The 21,233-nt window shown below is 38.6% G+C and overlaps 2 protein-coding genes across 6 annotated transcripts in view; one reads left to right on the top strand and one right to left on the bottom strand.

Moving 5' to 3' along the window:
• UNC79 (unc-79 homolog, NALCN channel complex subunit) overlaps window positions 1–21,233 on the bottom strand; it is a 141,782-nt gene that overhangs the window by 32,306 nt on the left and 88,243 nt on the right. For all 5 annotated transcript variants that reach the window (XM_068148819.1, XM_068148823.1, XM_068148820.1 and 2 more), the window contains 10 exons: window positions 19,766–20,986; window positions 16,842–16,949; window positions 13,262–13,378; window positions 11,184–11,267; window positions 8,861–8,963; window positions 6,969–7,109; window positions 4,239–4,277; window positions 3,193–3,305; window positions 3,023–3,108; window positions 1,110–1,283 (listed from right to left, as the gene is read on the bottom strand). In XM_068148819.1, coding sequence (XP_068004920.1) covers window positions 1,110–1,283; window positions 3,023–3,108; window positions 3,193–3,305; window positions 4,239–4,277; window positions 6,969–7,109; window positions 8,861–8,963; window positions 11,184–11,267; window positions 13,262–13,378; window positions 16,842–16,949; window positions 19,766–20,986 — 2,186 coding nt within the window. The remainder of the gene's footprint in view (window positions 1–1,109; window positions 1,284–3,022; window positions 3,109–3,192; window positions 3,306–4,238; window positions 4,278–6,968; window positions 7,110–8,860; window positions 8,964–11,183; window positions 11,268–13,261; window positions 13,379–16,841; window positions 16,950–19,765; window positions 20,987–21,233) is intronic.
• The window catches only part of PRIMA1 (proline rich membrane anchor 1), a 149,486-nt gene that overhangs the window by 118,246 nt on the left and 10,007 nt on the right, over window positions 1–21,233 (top strand). The gene's annotated exons all lie outside the window — the stretch shown is intronic.

Genomic DNA, 21,233 nt, shown 5'->3' with positions numbered 1-21,233 from the left:
GAACAGGAGATAGAAAGTTCAGGGGCAAGAAACTGTTTTACTTGTAAAATGGTCATGATATCTCTAATGAATATAAGGGAAATCAGAGTTAACACTCCATCTAAACACCTGTGAATAGCAGAAATGCAGTTGGAACTATTAAGAAACATTTAATTGCTTTTTATTTATTTCAGTTAGATGAGATGTAACATATTGGGGGTGGCTAGTATTAAAAGAAGAAGGGTAATTGACTGTTTGGCTTAGTTAAGTGCTGCAGGATAGTGCTTCAGTTTACCAAAATGCAGAAAAGGTTCTCAGACTCAACTATTGTGCCAAGGAGTTTAATATCATTCATGTGACTTGGTGGTGACACCAGTTTAAATGACAATCTTTTAAGTCACAAAATTGGATTTCAGATCCCTCAGCTCACACTGAGCACCACTGCTCTGTGCAGAAGAAATTACCAAGGGGCAAAATGAGGGCATTGGAATCCAGTGCTTACTGGAAGGACAGAAAAGTTTTTACTGTGTTTACTGAAAAAACATCTGGAAATATACACAACAGGAGATAAGATTTCTCTGAACACTCAATGATTAGAACCTAAAACGTCCAGATTCGGTTTCTGAAACTCTACTCCGATTACGGCCTGAACAATCTGGTCAGCCAAACAAGCCAGGCTCAATTCCCACTAGTCTCAGTTCTTTCTGCCTGCCTATTGTGTACTTTCAGCAAATTAATTAGGCAGTGATGCTCTTCTTGAGAGCTTTAGTTTGTTTTAACTGTTAAAATCAGATGGATTTTTATTGCCAAAATGTTGATTCTCTCAAATGTAGTATTCTAAGACAGGGCATGGAAAGTGTAAACAAGGGGGGGAAAAGGAAAAACCAAACCAAACAAACAAACAAAACAAAAAGCTGAAGAGTACTCTAGTCAGAGCTGTTACCCACAAATAAATATAACTAAAGGGATGGATCAGATATACAATAAATCCAGGCCTCTGGAAACATTAATTGAATCATTAGAAAATATTTGCAACAACCCACTCTGATTTCTCACCCACCGCTTTTCCCCCATTTTGTACATCCTGACCAGCGACAGTATAGCTCATTTCATATGTCCATACATCATACCTTAAGTGGCAAAACGCAAGGGAGTTTGGTGAGGAAGGTCTGAAACTGATTGCTAATTGTGGTCCAGAGGTTGCTGGGTGAATCCATCGGCAAGGCTTCCATGAAGGTAGCAATGTTTTCCAAACAGCGGAGCATTGCACCCCCTGCTGGTAAATTCTTTTTGTTGTTTAAGCCCTGGGAAACAAAACAAGAACTGTAAACTAACATAGGCCTATACAGACACTACCTCGAATAGTATCTGGAAACACTGAGGTTAACTTGTTCACACCAAATGCTGCTTACCTCTTCTACAATGCTAATGACAAAACCTGCAGGGAATTTGAACTGTGTATGTGACAGTTAAGTCTAGGTCAATTCATAGAATCATAGAACCATTTAGGTAGAATCATTAAGACCACCAAATCCAACTATTAACCTGACAAGTCCACTACTAAACCATGTCTGTAGCCACCACATCTGCACATCTTTGAAATCTCTCCAGGGACAGAGACTCCACCACTTCCTAGGCAGCCTCTTCCAATGCTTGACAACCCTTTTGGTGAAGAATTTTTTTCTTAATATCTAAATTGAACCTCTCCTGGCACAACCTGAGACCACTTCCTCGTGTCCTCCTATCACCTGTTATTTGGGGTAAGAGACCGATCCTGATCTTGCTACAACCTCTTTTCCTGTAGTTGTTGAGTGATAGTCTCCCCTCAATCTCCTTTCGTCCAGACTAAACAACCAGAGTTACCTCATCTGATCCTCACTAGATTTGTTCTCTAGACCCTTCAACCAGCTTCATTGCCCTTCTTTGGACACACTCCAGCACCTCAATGTCCTTCTTGTAGATGGGGGCCCAAAACTGAACACAGTATTTAAGGTACAGCCCCACCAGTGACAAGTTCTGGCGGAGAATCACTTCCAAAGTCCTGCTGGCCACACTATTTCTTCTACAAGCCAGGGTGCTGTTGACCTTCTTGGACACCTAGGCACACTGCTGGCTGTTGATCAGCACCCCAAGGTCCTTTTCCACCAGGCAGCTTTCCAGCCATGTAAATATTTAACTTCTTAAACTATTAAAAGATTTTGAGCCAAAATATTATAAGCAGGGTGCTGTTAGACTGGCAAGACAGTAAAAAAAGCAGACCTCATAAAATATTTGCCAGTGGATTGCATATGCTTTGCTTTGGACAGTTATAAACATGAGACAGACCAGATCTGATTTTCAGGCTTGCGTACTAGGGTCAGGCCTGAAAAGGTATAAGCAATTTTGCAGTGATGTCAAAATCTTTGTATGAAGCAACCACCATGTTCTTAGAAGAGTAGGCTACATGCAAGTAACTGGGCTAGCAGGAGGAGAAAATTTATAGCACAAGCAAGCCAAGGACACAGAAGGTAGGTAGTGCAAGGCAAGCAATAAATAAAAACTGCCAATAAATACAGAGGAGAGGAAGAACTGAGATGGATGAGCAGAAATACTTATGAAAACCAGAAACAGTGTTGGGGTAGGGGATGGCCCTCACTTCTGACTTGTAACATAGCTCTGGGAGCTGGTACAAGAAAATAAAAAAACCAACCAAACAAGCAAGCAAACAATATACAAACAAAAGAACACCAAAACCCACTAAAAAAAAAATCACACACTTACAAAACCAAGCCAAAACAAACCAAATCAAAAACACTCAAAAAAAAAATCCCCAAAACAAACCCACAACAAACCAATCACCAAACAAAAAGAAATCCACAAACCTACAGTGAGAGCCAAATCCCAAAGCAAAACGGTGAGGAGAGCCTAATTCTGCTTCCAGGTAGACAAAACAAAAATTCACAGCTTTTGGTAATGCAAAGTTCTAAGTCTTCATGAATGAGGAGAAATGAACCAATATGCTTGATAATGCTAACAAAACTAGCACAGCCAGTTTCCAACATACCTCTAAGAGCTGGCTCAGAGCAGCAATGGAACTCAGTTCACTGAAGTCCATAAGAGATGTGGCCAAGGTCCGTAAAAAACTTCCATCTGAAATTTGAATGACATTTTTGTACTGGAGTCCTACAAAGGGAACTGAGAGGGTCATAAATGCTTTCAGGTACTACATATTACCTTTAATATTGCTCTGGAACAGCTGGGGGAAGATGCCATTGGGAGCCAGCTGATGGAACACACAACGGAGGAACTGCTTGGCCACACCTGCAGCATTTCCAGGGATCATCATGCTGAAATGAAAGGAAGGAAAACAAAGAGGAATGAAATTGCACTGCAGGTGAAACATGTCTTAAAGCTAACTACATGGAGAAAATAAAGATCTTGTTCTTTTTAATTATGGAAATGTTCAGTTGTAAGTGTGCCGGTCAAAAGCAAAACTATCTGAATTCCAAAAGAACAGTTTGACATGTTGATTTTAGCACTTCAGCTTGACTAAGCAGAGCTGAAAGAGTTAAGTGCACACACTGAAAGTATTTAAATCTCAATAAATAGTTGCATTTTTCCTGATTTTCCATGTACTTTTATTTGTGAGTCATCCAAGTTTGAAATTTAATCCTGTTCTCACCTTGTACATATCAGTGATACAGAATGTGGTTCTTGGCTTTACCATAAAACACAAACAAGTAAACACTCACAATTATAATATTAATTTGCTTTTTGCAGTTTCCTTCAAGAGATGAAGTACTTCCTAATCTACTCATGAAATTAATGGCTTGATTTAAAAAGCTAAAGTATTACCTATTTACTCACAAACCGCACATCTTAACATGTTTTACATCCTCTCAAAATGAATTTATCCCACTCAACACCTGATTTACATAATGAGATATCACTGCCAAGGGTTTTCCATGGCCAAGGACAATTCACTTGATTGAATGTATGAAGGCAGTTTATGAAGAGAATTACTGAACATAGAACAAGCTAGATAAAGAGGAATTGTGGTAACCAATCAACATGTCTTAGTGTGAGTTTTTTCAAGTTAGATGTATATGAATCCATATTCAGAACGCATCAAATATTTGAAGTGGGAGAGGACAAGTTTTTCCTCTAACTCACAAAACTTAAATAAATGTTTAACAAATTAAATGTAGTTGGTTCCCAGGCCAAGAAAGGTAATGCTGTAGATTGTTTCATTTTGGCTAATGTATCCTTTGCTACCATACCTTTCTGCTTGATTAGAAAAACTCGTACTTGATGCCAACCTGGAATAAAAGTGGGAAAAACAAAAAAAAAAGTGAAGCTGATATGCTTTTCCTAGGTCTCATTTTTAAGTAAGCCAGTAAAGTATAATTTTTTAAAATAATAAACATGAATTTAAGAGAATGCATACAATGTCACCAGAGAGGTCTTCTGAAGAGCACATAAATTCAGTCAAACAATGTTTGCACAACATATAAGCTCTATTCAGCCTTGTGGTTTCACAAATACTTAAGAGCTCTAAAGACAAGTCTACTTGCCTTCCTCTATGAGCGTGAAGATGACCCAGTAAAGCTACTGCCTTACATGCACATGATGGATAATTACTATGCTAGAAGGATTTGGAGGGAAAAAATTTGCCTACTGGCTGAATTGCTTCTGATTAACACAGCAACATAGACTAAACCAAAATTCTCCACTTGGCAGTCTGAAGTGAGGGTTTTAGTTCCAGAATTTGGCACCTAAAGAACTGGCCTAATTTCAGAAACACTAAGTACCTATAAGCTCTCACAAATTCAGATGAGAAATACTGGGTACTCAAAAATCAGGTCATTTATTTTAGTAACTAAATGTAGACATGAAATTCAAATTTGGGCATTCAGTAGTGAAAATACTGAAAACAATCTTAAAAGTAAAATCATACCCTTTAATATCCAGAATATGTAAACAAATAGAATCAGGACTTACGTTATCAAAGCAACACACCTTTGACACTAAAAGCTACTAAATACACATTCTAAAGATGCACACTGGAAGCATTTCTTACATCCAAAATACCAAGCAATTTTTACTTCTGCCATGCATCAGTATTTCAGCTGGTACAAGCTGATATGTCTACATGGAAAGCTCACAGAACTATACTAATTTACATCTGGTGATGATCCAGCTTTCAATATTTTCTTTGATTCACGATAATTTTAGGCTGGTTTTAGCTGTTTCTCAATCCTCTGTCAGTCTCTGCTCTGAAAACAGCTTCTTCTCTAGCCACCACTGCAAAATCCAAAAAGGACCCTGAGGCAGCTCAGTTGAATGCAGCAGTGTAAAACAAAATGGATGGTCCCTTTCACTAATGGTGCATGACAAGTTGGGAATACAACACACTTAACGGTGCTGTAATCTCAGGCAGGATGGTGCAGGGGACTGAGAATTGTAGTTGTCAGAGATGACAGCCTGTAACAACAACACAGGACATTTACCAGGAATACCCCATGCTGCATACCATCTGCTGCCCTAAAATAATCAGCTGTCTCACTCCAAAGAGACAGTATTGCTTCCTCACAGAAAAAGGTAGCCCCCTTGGCCTTCATCCCCTGATAATTCACCTTCCAAATTATTTATTCTCTGTTGCTGTAATACTGATGTATTTACAAGAATCAGACAGAATTTGTCTAGGTTAGAAACTTTGCCTCCATCAGAGGTGTTAGCATTGACAGCAGGGAACTGTAGCCTTGCAATTAATAGAAGACTTGAATAGCTGCTGTGCTTAAATTGAAATGGGAGGTAGAGGGGAAGCAGAGTTCTGAAGAGCTGTGCCCTTGCAGAAGTCACAGTCAAGTAATTTTAACTTCAGTCACTGAAAAGAACATGGAAAAGGAAAGCCCTGCATCATTTCTGCATTTCTAGTACTGCTCAGAATTTTGTTCTGAAACAGCCATCCCACCTCTTAGGCAGGAAGTTGTAGAAGTGGTTGAGACAGCATGGACAAGTAATGAAATAGTTATGGTGTACTTCAGTTACCCCAAACACACGGGTAAAAGTCAAAAGAGAAAAGTAACAAACATCAAATTTTTAAGACCTTAGCAGAGACTCAATTAGCATACAAAATATGGTTGAAAAGCGTGAAGAGCTACAGGTATGCTATTGAAAGGTCATGCCTAAGAGTCAACAGTCCTCCAGGAGCAGCAAGGTTCAGAAAAGCTGACCACATTTGCACATAACCTCTAAAGCAGGAAACACATAAAAGTGAAAAATTCTGTCAAAGCACCCAAAAGGGGTAGCCAGGATAATTCAGTCTTTGTAAGAAGCACAGAAGCTGTCTAAGAAAATTATACTGGAAGCACAGGGACAAGGTACCGCCACTGGTTAAGAAAAGACTTCAAGAGAGCAAAAGAAAGGGAAGGTGAGGGAAGTCATCAGAAGCAAAAAGAATGTTTCTTTCAAACAGCTGAAGTCATGTCTCAAATGAAAGCAGGAAAAAGCATAAATTCTAAAAACCCCAGCACAAAAAACAGAAGGTGGTAGGCAAAAAGCAGTTCTAGGAGCAACGAGCAGAACAAATGAAAACTAACAGCAAATTTTTCTTCAAATAAAACAAGATCAAGAAGTGCACCACAGAGTATGCTGCATCGATTGCTGTTCAGGTAACAAAGAGGGCACTCAAGGAAGATAAAGGTACTGGAGAAAAACTTCATTCTTTACATCACTGCTTACAGTGGGACAAGCTGGGGAGATTCCCACGCTGGATCCTCCCTTTAGGGGTAAGAGGACATTAAAAGATGCCACTCAAAATCGAAGTGGCAGTAGAAAAAGTTACACAAGAAACTGGTAAAATGGTCAGTAACTAAGAAGCAGGCGCAGCTAGATGTTATTCACTTGTGACTTCTAAAATGCATAACTTCATAGTTAAGTAGCTTATGTAAACCCAACTCCAGACACAAAACTCTTTCAATCATAAGGACAAGAAGTCCTATATTTACCTTCCTACAGACTGCATGATGTCCAGCAGCAGAGGAGCCGCCAAATCTGGACTAAGGTGAATGAAGGTTGAGAGCACAACTATGGCCAGGCCTAGTGTTTCTTCATCATATTCTTCAAGAATAGCCCCACAGTCATGACACCTGCAAAGAAAAGTTTAAAAAACTAACATTAACAAATTTTAAACAAAATATTACTATATATACCTAAGTTTACAGTTATGTCTTTTTAAATTACTATTATTTCATACACTCTATTTGAAATTTATTTAGACAATGCAATGATGATCTTTTATAGAATTAATAACAGTCCAGGGTTTTCAAACATTAATAAACCTTCTCACTAGCTGCACTGTTTCTTCACTGACAAATGAAAGAGGACCACAGGGCAAGCCTTGATTTGGGTTCTTCATTGGCAATTGTAAGCCAGTTCCTTCACTGTATTGGACTGCTTCAGTCTGCATTATCCAAGATAAATTTGCAGCAGTGAAGAACAGCCTACAGTAACGTGAACACCAGCTGGTTTGTGCAATTTGGGCCGAGGCAAGGACTCACGTTCCTGGCACTCTTCTGTTTAGCAGCATAGACACAATGACACTCATAGATGATTTTAAAGAGGTGGAACAATTTCATATTGTGCTTCCTGTCAGTCATGAATTATGAGTAACAATTAGGATACAATGATCTGATTGGTTCCCACAGCAGTTATAGCTAATAAGAAAGAAATGAAAGGACCTCTCAGGGGCACAGAACTTTAGATTTCAGAGAAGTGTCCTTGCCCAGGGCTGATTTGCCAGAGGGTCACTGATACTTCCTGAAATGCTCAAAGAAAGCTGACAAAGTTCTGAAAGGGCTCCATAATTTCTAATTATTAAAGGGACGTCAGATTTAGGAGAGAAGAGACAGGCTGCCACAAGCTGCAAGAAAGGCACATCCACGTGGGAAACTGGCTTATCTCAGCCTAGTAGGAAGGCTTGCTTAATTTGATCAATCAATTGTTGATGACTCAAATAGATTGTGATATTTTAACTTAATGGGCTTGTACAAGTGATTTTCTTACCTTTGTTACTGAACAGAAAGAAAATATGCTGATAAAGTAATGAAAGTCAAGTTCAGTTGCTCTGTATGTTAATAGGTGATGATAGAGCTTTAGTGAAGTGGCCAAAGGAAGTGCCAAAGATAAGCCCAACTCTTGGGATGCTTCACTTTGTCACACAATCAAGTCCACTTCCAGTCACAGCCTGTATAATGGCTTTTTATTTCTCCAACAATCATCCTGGCATGTCTATCTACTAGACTGAGCAAGAAGTTATGGTTCCTCTTCCCAATTTTTGAACAAACCAATGCATGGCTCTTTACTGACTACTCCATTTCTACATAGACACAGGCTTTTTTAACACTTCCTTTAGAGACTTTTTTAGCCAACCAATTAAGGTTTGCAAAAGCTTTCAGGATCAGTGAGTATCAGCATTAAAAGTGCTATGTACACATGATTACACACCAACAGTTGCCTATTTCAACAGAAATCCAAAAGAATTTTTTTAAAAGAGGTTTGTGGGGTTTTTTTTTCAATAAGACAAAAGTGGTTTCTCATGGGATCACAAGGACCCTTCATTTAAAATGGAATGAAAGTGCCCTCCACACACACACAAGAGCCTGACTCATCATTTCACCTGTGCAAACTCAGACAGGTCCTACTGCACTAAAAGCACCTTTTGCTGGCAGTGTTTAGAGAATGTTTACCTTGGGGTAAAGAAAATAAATAAAAAATTAAAACACTTAGCACAGAAATGAATAATAGAATGTACTTTACAGTTCCATAAAGTGTATCTATATTTTACTTGACCCATTTGAAGTTCAAACAGTTCTTTGAAAGAATCACAAAAATAACTTACTTGTCAGTCATCATAATGGGCTGGTCATCAGCAAATTCTTCTGGTGCAGGTACAAACATACTGACTATACTGGGTGCTGACAGCAAGCTGGATTTTGTGGCACCTTAAGGTAATTGGACAAAAGTCATAATTAAAACAAACAAAACCAAATGAACATGAAAGAAAATCACTACATAGAAATGCAAACTGCTGAAAGAGCAGTCATAATGGTTTTACTGTGCATAGAAATAAGATATAATGTATGCCTATCAAAGGATACATATATGGCACATGCCTTGCTTTTCCCAGATTTTTCCAACTAACAAGAATTATCAATTAAAAACAAAACACAAAATCCTTGGAAAAAAGAAAGCAAAGAACAAAGATCCCAGGAAGAACTTATATCTACTTATTTTTTAGGGAGAAAGGATGATTCTACAGTCACTATGAGACTGGATACCAAAAGATTTGCAATCTTTCCCAGTATTTCTGGGGAATTACCTTCCCATAGCTCTTGGTGACATGAAGAAGGAAGAACGTTCATATGTCTCAATAAAATGTCATCAATCTATAGCCTCTCTAATGAGGCAATGGAAAGAAATTAGGAAAGGAAATTAGGAAATAATGGATAAGGAGTTTAGAAACTGACAGCATCAGAGGGATGATGGTTAGAAATGTCTTCAGAAGCATCTTTATCCTTTGAAGCTCAGTTGTTCCATTAGGGGCATAGGCACTTTGACCATATGGGGTTCCCTTTGCCTTTGGCATTTTTTATGCACTTAATTTCTGTCAGACACTTTTTTTTATGGGAAAAGTTATGTATGGCTGAAGATTCAAACTCTTGGCTTCTCTGAGTTCTGCTTTCCAGAATTACAACAGGAGAACAGATAACATCTCCAATATGGTGGTTTCTCCTCCCTCAGACCCTTAGTTTTCATTAAGCAGACAACAGCATTTGCAGAAAATGCATACAGAGGAGGCAACCATCCAGCTAGTCTTGAAAACTTCAGTATGAATAATCTGACTCATTCTTGAGCCATAAGAAACTTAGATCAAAGCTACTGTGATGTATGAGTTAAGTCATTTGTCTTGTTAATGATCATTTAAATATTGTTATCAGTTTCATCCTCCAGGTCTCTAAGACAGAAAGAAACCTTTAATTCTTGAAGAAAAGCAGCTCTTTTGGTTGCCACATGTAGCTGACATGACAGTGGCAGCATTACTCTTGTTCCCACACAGCTGAGCTTCAATAACAAATCCAGGAAGCAAAGCTGGTAGACATCATCATTACGTGTATAAACTGTCCCCAAGGGCATCTCATTCTACAAAAAGCTCATTTTGTGAACTAATTTTTAGGAGACCACTAACATCCTTTTGATGATAATGGATCACTTAGTCTGTGGTTGAACTGGCGACTTTCTTGCTGCTTTCTTCAACAGGAAGTTTTGGATAGAATTTCTGATTAAATAAGCCAAATTACTGCAAGAAAAGCAAATTCAGTATCTGCACTCAGGCAAAATAATCTAAGAAGTTCCCACAATTTCTGAACTCAAAATATGTGGAGAGATAAGAGTTTTTTTCACAATAATAAAGACAAAATTTAAACAACAATTGTACTAAGAATAGAAGGAAATATTTCTTTTAAATACAGGGTTCAGTACTCCATAACCATGCATAAGTGTGCAGACACTCCAGGAAGTCCATAATACTCTTTGGTAACACAGGGCACCATTCAGAATGCAAGCAATAGTAGTAGATTTTCAGAGATTTCTAGATAGTTCCCCTGCCTGTCCCTCCACCCCAAATAAATTAAGATGCCTCTACCATGACTTTGAATGCTTCATTGTCATGTTCTCTAGATGACTGTAGCACACAAATGCTAAAAGCTGTCATATTGCAGGTTACAATGTTGGAATAAGACTCAAAATAAAAATGTCCTCACTCACACACCAAACAGTAGGAAAACAATGTGATTTAGAAAAAACATAGGTCACTGCCCTATTGCAAGGCTGTAAGAATATCTGGATATCTTTTGGCTGTGAAGGAGTAGAGCTCATAAAGAAATGAGATTCAACTACATTGTGCATAGTCTTTGATGTCTAGGTTGACAGTTGAAACAAGCAAGAGCAGAAAGCTAGTACTTCTTACTGGTTGTCAGTGTCATGAAATAAATGTCTTGTCTAATAATTTTTGATAACTTACATTTTGCAGGACAGTTCAGGGCTTTAAAACAGCTGAATGGAATGCAAAATTCAGTACAAAAAACCCCAAACAAACCCAAAACACCAAAAAACATCCTGGCAGTCTTAGCAGAGAGATCTGGTCAAATGGACACTGAACTAACCTCTGATTCTTAGTGGTGGTCCCTCCAAATCAGGGTTTAGGCAAACGGGGACATTGCACAGCCGCTTTCCATGCTGTACCTGCTCTGTGAATAAATACAGAACTTCAGTCTCTGGAACTATGAATCCAGCATCTATCAACAGCTCACAAGTCTTAAACAGTTATAACAAGAGAAGGACAAATACAAAAGCTTTTGAAAGGGGGAGGGGGGAAAGGTAATTTATTTTTATAGCCTAGCAAGGGAGGGGGAAATAAAGATGAAAAAAAAGTCCACAAAGGAAAAAGGAATAAGTTAACCTAACAGCAGAGAAGGCATTTTAGAAAAGTGAGTGTCATTAAACAAGAAAGGAAGTGCTAGCTGTAAAGATTCTACAAGATGTGGAATCTATGAGTCACAAAAAGAGTAAGACAGTCTTTAGAAATACCAAGAGACTAGAAGTCAGATATAGTTTGTGCTGATGGAGGCTAGACACAAAATGATTTTATTTTACAGCTAGACAGCTTGGGAGAAGACCAGTTTGAAATAAGAAATAAAAGAGACAGGGACCTACTAATGTGAAAAAAAAATAAAATCAAAAAAGGCATGCATAAACTAAGCACACATCATATACTTATGTGGAGTAACAATAATTCCTAGCTCTTATATCCAAGTATAACCAGTCTTAACATCATGGTGTGACATTGAAATGACCGATGGTCACACTGAACATTCACCCTGAAAAAAAAGAACCTTGTTTTCTGTCCAAATAATAATTGTCCTTCTAAGCTAGTGGTTGAAAAAGAGACTGAAAGATGTAAAGCTTTCTGTGAAAGAACATCTTACTTTGTATCTCCATTCTTGGAGGCCTTTAGCTGCATGAATGTTGGAGCAAAAACTGATAGAAGTTCTGGAGAAAGTTAGCATACTTGGAACACAATTAATGAGACAGAGTTCCTAAGTGATTTGGGTACTGGCTTTTCCCCCCTTGAATACAGGCTAACTACTTCTTGTAGAATGAAAGCAGTAACCTTTTAATCTCTAAACTCCTGCCTGAGAAACTAAGTGATACCAGCTAAGTCTCTTCAATAAATAAACTTACCGGCTGATAGGAAAAAAATCTCCACAATGTTATTGACAAATTCTGACCTTTATGATTGAAAGATCTTATGATGAGCATACTATGTAGCAGAAAGGATAATCCTGAACTATATACCATACCTTTAGCCTTTCTTTAGCTACATGATTTAGTTTGAAGGAACTCAATGCTGAAGAATGAATTAAGTGAAAATTTTAACTCATCTGTCCAGAACTGGTGGCCAAACATTCATTCAGCACACTAAGTTCCATGTAACATTTTATGCATTCCTTTCCTTGGACACATCTGGATCTCCTGATAAATTCCTGAGAAGTATGATTCCAGAATGTCACTAAGACGGCAAATAAAATATCTAGCAGTTATGATAAGCTAGAATTGTTTAGAGGACTTGATGATCTTCAAAGTCTTTTCCAACCAAAATAATTCTCTGATTCTATGACATCTGCTATGTATTCAGCCATAACAGAAAATCTGAATAATGAGGAAATTATGTGCTTAACTCAGTTTTCATTGCTTTGCATCCATTTTAAAGTGAGAAAAAACAGGTCAGAGAGCAGACAGAACCTTTCAATGTTCAGCATGAGCTATACAAACTTCTCTAAAGAGAAATAAAACTGGTTTGCATAAGGCACAGCCCCTTAGTATATTAATACCATTGTAAATATACAGGCAAATAAATTATTCCATGCACCAAGGATGAAATCCTATGCCTAATGAAATCAACACTGATAATTCCATTTCATTCAATGAGGCCATGAAAAAATCCAAGTAACATGCAATGCTGTAGGGACACTACTGTACCAGAGGGGCTACCTCCTAAAATATGTAATATTCCCATTCATATCAAGTGAGAATCTGTTACTCACTACAAAGTTTCACTTTAGACTTGAGAGTGATTACTTCTCTGCAATGGTAGAATAGAAATACTCACTTTTAAAAATATATTGATACAGAAAGTAATTGGCTTAGGAAATAGAAATAAAGAACAATAAATGCAGCTCACCAGTATCCCAAGTGCTGATATTGTGGGGAGCACTAGACTGGTGTTCCAGCTGCCTCTTCATTAGCTGGTTCATTGTCAGAGCTCCCAAAGAGCCTCTTTTCATTTGTCTCAACTGAGCTGCAAGTCAGAAATGCAAAAGGATTTCAAGGGCTCAGACAACAGGTAAAACTACTTTTATGTCCTCATCTTACAAGCCAGCATGAGATAAATACTGAAAGGACAATGACCACGTGCTCTAAGGGTCTTGCTCAAGTCAATACTGTACTTTTCACACAACTACACAGGGTACAATTCTGGCCTCAATGACATCATTCACAAGTAACTTGAATTCAGGATGTCATCCACTGTGCCAACTGTCAATTCCTTTTTGCCTCCAAATATTGCAAAAAGTCCTAAAAACACTTGGTATCTGTGAAGTCTGATACCACTTCAAAATTCCCAATCTGACAGGTGATAAATGCATTCTTGAATCTCACCTAGATACAATGTACTGAGGAAGGAAACTCAAGTCCCCTCCCAGCAAAGTAGGGAGGTCTGCCCTGTCCATGCTCCCCATAGGAAAACAAACTCAGTGACTAGAACTGTGTGGCAATATCTGCCTTCAAGGGTGACACAAAACAGGCCTCCTAAGTTCTCACCACTCAAATATAACACCTGCATATTCTTCCTAAATGTGAAGACAGTATGACAGCGAAGATGGGTCCTTTTTGGAACTTCACTACTACTCTTTTTACATGGACCTATCAAGTAACAAGCAATTGATTTTTCCTCATCCAGGAAATGCTTCTTTAAATGGAATCCCCACAATTGTGGATTAGAGGAGGAAGAAATGGATCATATACAAATCCTGATTTTCTTACTTTTTTCTCTCTTCATAAGAAAATTCAACTTGAACAAGCATAACAGTCTCTTTGACAGTTGAGCTTTGTAATTTATTTTTACCACTGAAACCAAAATCATTGTTCACAATGTGAAGACAGAGTTTTAACACCCTGCTTAAACAAGGCATGTGAGACTGCTGGCATGCATTTCCATGCAGTAAAGCTTTTAAACTGTTTCCTTAGGTATATGTTTAAGTGCCTCCCTCAACAGGGCCTTAAAACAAGGGCAACAAAGCACGATCTTCTCCTAAAGATTATTTTCATCTGCAACTTCATTCAACATTGTTAAAGAACACTAACACAATATCTGGCAGATCTATACTAAAATTCCAAACAATACCCATCTAAGCTCTGAAAATAAACCCAGCATTTCACATTATGAACTGTGATGAAGTACAGTGGGATAAACCACAACTTTAAGAAAGCTCTGAGGGGTTGAGTGCCTTCTCCAAAACTCACTCTACTCAGTTTCTATCTCAGAGTTTCAAATTCAGTGAAAGCAGATACAAACCCTGAGTAGTAATAAACACAACACCTTCAATGGGAGTCTGCACACTGACCCCTTATGAGGTGAAATATTCCAAGCTTTCCCTTATAATATCCTTTCAACATATCAGAGTGCATTTGAACTCTATTTCTGGTCCAAGTACAAACTTCTCCAGCATTGCTGCAAAGCAGTCCTTGTATAACTGAACTTCTGTAATTGAACCAGACCAAGAGACCATTCCATGTTTCACTTTTAAAAGTTATATTGCATCTGCCTTTCACAGCAAATTAGGAGAAAAATAGAATTTCCATCATTTCCAGGGCAAGGATTTTAAATAGATGCTTTATCACTTTATCAAGCATAGAATTTTCTGATGAAAGAACAGCAATTAACATTGGAACTGACAAGACTGCTGGGAATGCAGATGCTGTCAAAATACAGAAAATGATCTCTTTGAATTTTCTTAACAGCTTTTGTGATTGTAATTACAAAAACTTCATGCATATTTCACATAATCAGGCTATTGCTGGTTTGGAATTCCAGGGTTACTTACCTGATTTCTCAAGGACAGCCATGATTCCAAAAATTGGTAAGTTAAGAAAAAAACAAAATTCTAAAAAGCCAGAAAACCCTGAGAGCTGTCAGCCTTTGAACACTGTTGGAGCCAGGCTGATTTCTGTCAACCAGCACGTGACTTCATGCCTATGACTGACTAGTGGCATAGGGAGGGAAGTTTTCCCTGATCAAGTTGTTTTACAAGAAACCTAACAATCGTAAGAAGATCAGTAACCTTCATATAGTAGCTGATGAATCTTTCATATGTTAGCCAGTGATCCAGTCAATCATCCCTCTGTTGCTGTGGAATTCTCTACTTAAGCAATCCCAAAGCAAAATATTCCTGTCACAGTTAGTGATGTATGACTTCTATAGCTAGGCATTGGGTGTACAAGTAATATTGTCTATTTGTCTTACATAAATGCCTTGTGCTCACAGTCCTGATCAGGGCTTATTATGCAAACCACTGCAAAGACATGTAGTAGAAGGTCAAAAAACTTTCAGACTAAAAGGACAAGTGATACAATAGAAGTATTCATGTCCCTTTTAGCAGTTGGAAACTGAGGTACCACAATGAGGAAAGGAATATTTACAAAGGAATGTAGACTCAGTGTCATATGTATACTATTCCTGATTTCATATATTGTAATTTACAGGAACACCTAGCACTCAGCAAACCCAGAAAGTGATAGGACCTAACAAGCACCTCTTTATGTCCCTTAGTAAGTGACATTTTTATCATTAGGAGGCCAAAAAAAATGTACTCTGACTACAAGATGCACAAGACATGAGACACTTGTAGTAACACTGGAGAGGAAACCTCTAATTTAGACTACTCATCTAGCATGTCTAAAATAACATTTTCCTTTAACAGCCCAGACATCCCTTCCAATCAAATCAGCAGAGGAGGAATTTCAGAAATTGCAGTTTAGCAAGATGGTTGAGCTGATCTAGCAGTTCACTGGTATCAAAGCAGGTCATCATTTCCTCCCCCTTTTCCACTAGTCAAGAGTTCTGCCTCGTCAACCTTCAAATGTATTACTTAATATTACCTAGATGGACATATTGTCATGGATTTTTCTAGTGTTCTAAGACACGCCCCCCTTCCAAAATCATCCATGTCTGCTCTGTTGACCCATATGTCAATGTCTCATTAAACAAACCTAGTTCACTTTGCTTTGAAATAGGTATGGGAGTCTCAGGTAAATAGTTAGTGCATTTCAGTGAGCAGCCAGGGAAGTGATATTTTACCAAAATTCTAACAGATTTTTTTTCCTGAGGTACAGCAAGAAATGTGCTGAAGACCACAGTAACAGCCACATGGAGCTCTGATCCTCTGCTTCAGTGCACTGACAGCTGACAATGCTTTCTCTTACTGGACAACAAACATTTAGCTTTAGTGAAAGACTGCTCTTAGCTCCTACCTACTCTAATTCAAGAAAATCACATTTGCCATGTTACAACAAGAAAGTCTTGCAGTCACTAACTGCTGAAATCCCACTGACCAACAGAGATTTAAAGAATGTAATGATATCCAAGACAGCTGTACTTCCAAGAATCAATGAAACTTGGGGAAAGGCATTTACTATGCATGATATCCATCTGACACAAAAATACACCAATTTAGATTTAAAACTGAAACCAAAGGTAAACTTACTTGTTACAGAAGAATGACCACTTGTCTCTGGGACACCTGCTTCAAGGGTCGGTGCAGACGATGACTCTCTTGGCATTTCCAATGTTGAAAGTCCTTTGGCAGCAGAATCTGCATGTGAAAATGGTGCTTAAACTCTCACTATTTAGAATCAATACATATTTTCCATCTACTTTCTCCCTGCATGCCTTTTCTACATCTTTTCAGCCATCCATTCACCATTTGGCAGCCCCAGCAGTTATAAAACGATTCAGCGTGTGTGTCGTAATTTATAGTTGCAATTTATAGAAGCGCAGAGATCTACTGCGTAAGATAATTTTTAAAGTCGATTTCTATTTATGCTTTTTAGAGCTTGGAACTAATAAATCCCACTCACTGACTGATTATCAGAACCACATGGAAAAGAAGGAAGAACCACTGATGTAAAGCTATTTTAAGTGCCAGCTTAGCATCTTTTAGAAGCCTCATCTCCAACGTGTTACAGACTTTTATTTAAAAAGCCACTGATCTAACAGTTGATCCTGAAGATTCAGAGAGTAAGATGATATCATTTAAAAGAAGCCATTAAAATTAACATTTTTATCTTATAGTTAACTGATACTGTCATTATGGGAAGAGTAAAGCAAAGAAATTTTCAAGTGTTGATGGCTGGTTTCAGCACAGCCTATAAAGACAAATATGTATCTGTGCTGTTAAAAGTCTCAGGCAGGAAACTCTGTAGCCCAGCACTGTGCACTTGAAGAACCATTTGGATACTTAATTCAGCGATCAGTCATATCAGAAGCCCTACTAAAACATATAGAAGTAAATAAGCTGAAACACGTCAGTTTAAGAAGGACATCAAAACACTTGAACGTGTCCAGAGAAGGGCAACAAGGCTGGTGAGAGGCCTTGAACACAAGCCCTATGAGAAGAGGCTGAGGGAGCTGGGATTGTTTAGCCTGGAGACGAGGAGGCTCAGGGGTGACTTCATTGCCCTCTACAACTACCTGAAAGGTGGCTGTAGTCGAGAAGGGGTTGGTCTCTTCTCCCAGGCAACCAGCACCAGAACAAGGGGACACAGTCTCAAGCTGCGCCAGGGGAGGTTTAGACTTGAGGTGAGGAGGAAGTTCTTCACTGAGAGAGTTGTTAGCCATTGGAATGTGCTGCCCAGGGAGGTGGTGGAGTCACCATCCCTGGAGGCGTTCAAGAGGAGATTGGACGTGGCACTTGGTGCCATGGTCTAGTCATGGGGTCTGTGTTGATAGGTTGGACTCGATGATTCTCGAGGTCCTTTCCAACCTAAGTTATACTGTGATACTGTAATAAGACTTTGAAGTTGCAATTAGCCCATGATGATGATGATGATGATATTAACTCTACTTAAATGACGTACAACACACATGTTCTCAAATAAACTAATCAATAGGGCTAAACAATGCAAAACAGAAGAAATTAATCTGCTCAAGTCACCAGACTACCTAGTTACCAGAACTGTCTGTATCAACCTGTAATGCAAGTACTTAATGAGACATTGTGCATGTTTTATGCTCTCCTTGGATGACATACTTAGAAGCATGTAGCCAAATGACTGTCATATATGCTATAATCCTAGATTCCACACAGGGGTTCAGAATTCCAACAGCCTTCCAAGCTATTTCAAGAATGTAGTGTTAGTTACTACATGAAAACTGGCCATTACTACTGGTGAAAAAAAGCATTTAAGTCTAATTGCATAACTCTTTCATGACTATTCGTCTCTAAGAACCTATGTGAAAGATTCAAAAGCACTCAACTCTTGCTTTTACAAAGCTTCAGAGGTTCTCCAGCTCACTGGAATCATAAATGGGATGATATACCCGAAACATAAAATGAACAGCATAACAATGGCCATGCTGAACAATTTCTTTTTGTAAAAGTGGAATGTTGTCATACGGAATTTTATTATGGTTCCCTTTGAAGCAATTTAGGAAGAAGAAGTGAGCTCAGAAATGCCTAAATATTTTCTTTAACTTCACTGGCCAAAAAAACCACCAAACCAACCAACCAACAAGAAAAAATACCAACCCTGAGGCGTGAAAGATTCTTTCCTTTTTTAATTACCAAGTTTTAAAAAAAAACTACTAATAACTGAAAAATCCTAAGAGGAAAAAAAAAACCACACACAAAAAACCCAGACAACAAAAATACAACCAGCCATAGAGGAGGCAGGAGTACACAGCTGTGGAAACAGCTAAGACAGTTTCTCTCCACTTGAAAAACTTAGTAGCAAAATATTCTATTTGAAATTACCTGGAAAAACTTGGGGCACACAGAAATAATATATGGCTTTACCCATGCCTGAACTTTTAATCCTTAACAAACACATGCCCTGTAAACTTTGTGGCTACTCAATACAAGGAAGGCAACAAAAAGGTTTTAGCATATAAAACCAAAAAATGTGTGTATGTCTGGTCTTGAAGGGAAATTGTAGTTAATTCCAAGTGTTCTTAGTTCTGAAGTCTACAGCCTGCTCATCTTTACACAGTTTGCTTTTCACTCCCCTATCCTTGCAGAAGAAATAATGACCAAAAATTACTACATGTGAAAGAGAATCAGCATAGCATGGACTCAATTAGCAGGATAAAAGGCACAGAAATATGACTATTTTTGTGACACCTCACATAAAGAGGCTACTCCCTAACCTGGATATCAGAAACAGTATTTTTGTCAATGAGACCCATTTATTTTCTTTTCAAATGGGCCCTCACACATGCACAATATCTGTATGGTTAGTACATTTCTTGTGAGAAACACCTACCTGAAAGGATTCAGCTAGCTCAGACCACATCAGATGCTGTATATACAGAGCTCTCTATCTATATACACACATCTCTCCTTTCACTGCTCTGTTACTAAAACCTTCATACAGTAATAAGGCTTCTGACTGGGTCAGTGATTGAGCTCACCTGCCTCCTTCTGCTCTCCCAGTTTGTCAAGGATGTTAAAGGAAATGTCCAGGTATTCTCTCTGAATAGCACTGACAGCAATCTTCCTCTGCTTCCTCTGGCGAGGGACAATCTGAATCTTAAATTCTGACTCCTCAGTCTCTTCTTCTTGTTTGTGCTCCATGTTTTGTTCGGTGTCAGACTCTGCATTGGTATCCAGTTTATCATTTTCTGTTTGGTTTTCAGAATCTTCAGGGACTTTAATTAGGACCATTTTTACATTTGGGCTCGGAATTGCTCCACTAGGCCTAGTTTCCTCCATGATGAGCTCAGAGTTATCATCAAGGGACATTTCTGGAAGGGCAAATGACTTCTGCAGCAGGTCCCTTTTTTGTTTCAATGTTAGAGGGTTCCCACAGGACATATCCTGAACTTCTTCTGGCTTAACTAACTCTGGAGAGTCCTTTTGATCTTTGGGAGAGGTGGAAAGGATCTCATCTATTCCTGCTGAAGCACTGTTGCTTGTATCCTTAGAACTAAAGTCTTTGGAGCAGTCTTCGATGCTGAACTGGACCAGCGGAGTTGTGCTGAGGCTGAGTGCAGAGACATTGACAGGAGTTGAGGGAGACGACACAGTAGTTTTGCCAGAGACCTCATCATTCACCTGGTTTGTTGTTTCTTCTTCATCGCTCTCCACTATTCTAAGGGGAGGAAGTGGTTCAAAGACTAAAGAGTCACTGTCTGAAGTGGAGAGTACTGAATGCTTCTCAGGACCTGATGTTGAGTCAGATGACAAATCTATGAGATCTAAATCTTCCTTGGGACCAGCAGGTTTAACTGGAGAGTCCACTTTCACTTCATATGTTTCCATGCAGTTTAGCCTCACTTCTGGTATGACAGGTCTTCTCGTTTCCTGGAAACTCTCCGTACGAGGAAGGTTTTCTGGCATTTCTATATTTTCAGCTTTAGTCGAAGAATTCTGCCGAGATCTTCCATAATCACTCTGCCTGTGTATGGCATAAGCAGCAGGGGCAGGTGGTTTTTCTAAGTCACACCGGTCTATGCAGGACTTCCTGCGATGTTCATCTAATGAAAACAACAGGGAGTCTGCGTTCCCTATATCAAGAGATTTTTGTTTTAGAGAGCGCAGGTTTTTTTTCTGAATGCTTTCTTCTCTCACACAGCGTAGAATGCTGTCTTGTAAGGCCCCCGTCTCTCTATATTCAGCCAGCTCTATTTCACCTGATTAAAACAGAAAGAGCTAATACTACCTCAGTTGGAGACTTCTGGCAAATATCTTCATTATCTCAGAATTCAACATGACTGGCATTCCAAACACAACCCCAGGATTAGTCAGAATTGTCCAGATTTTGTTTTAACCCCATAGCCACATTACACAGATTTTTCACAACAAAAAACCAACAAAATCCCCTACTATTTGGAAAATATGGCTCATCTAAACTCTATCCAAATTGTATTCTTCCTGGAA

The sequence above is a fragment of the Melanerpes formicivorus genome, unplaced genomic scaffold (assembly GCF_026170545.1).
Source record: "Melanerpes formicivorus ecotype bairdi unplaced genomic scaffold, bMelFor1.0.p_v2 SCAF_17, whole genome shotgun sequence".
NCBI classification, from domain to species: Eukaryota; Metazoa; Chordata; class Aves; order Piciformes; family Picidae; genus Melanerpes; species Melanerpes formicivorus.
The sequence above is the reverse complement of the archived record's forward strand: the minus strand, read 5'-3'. Positions and strand labels throughout refer to the sequence as shown.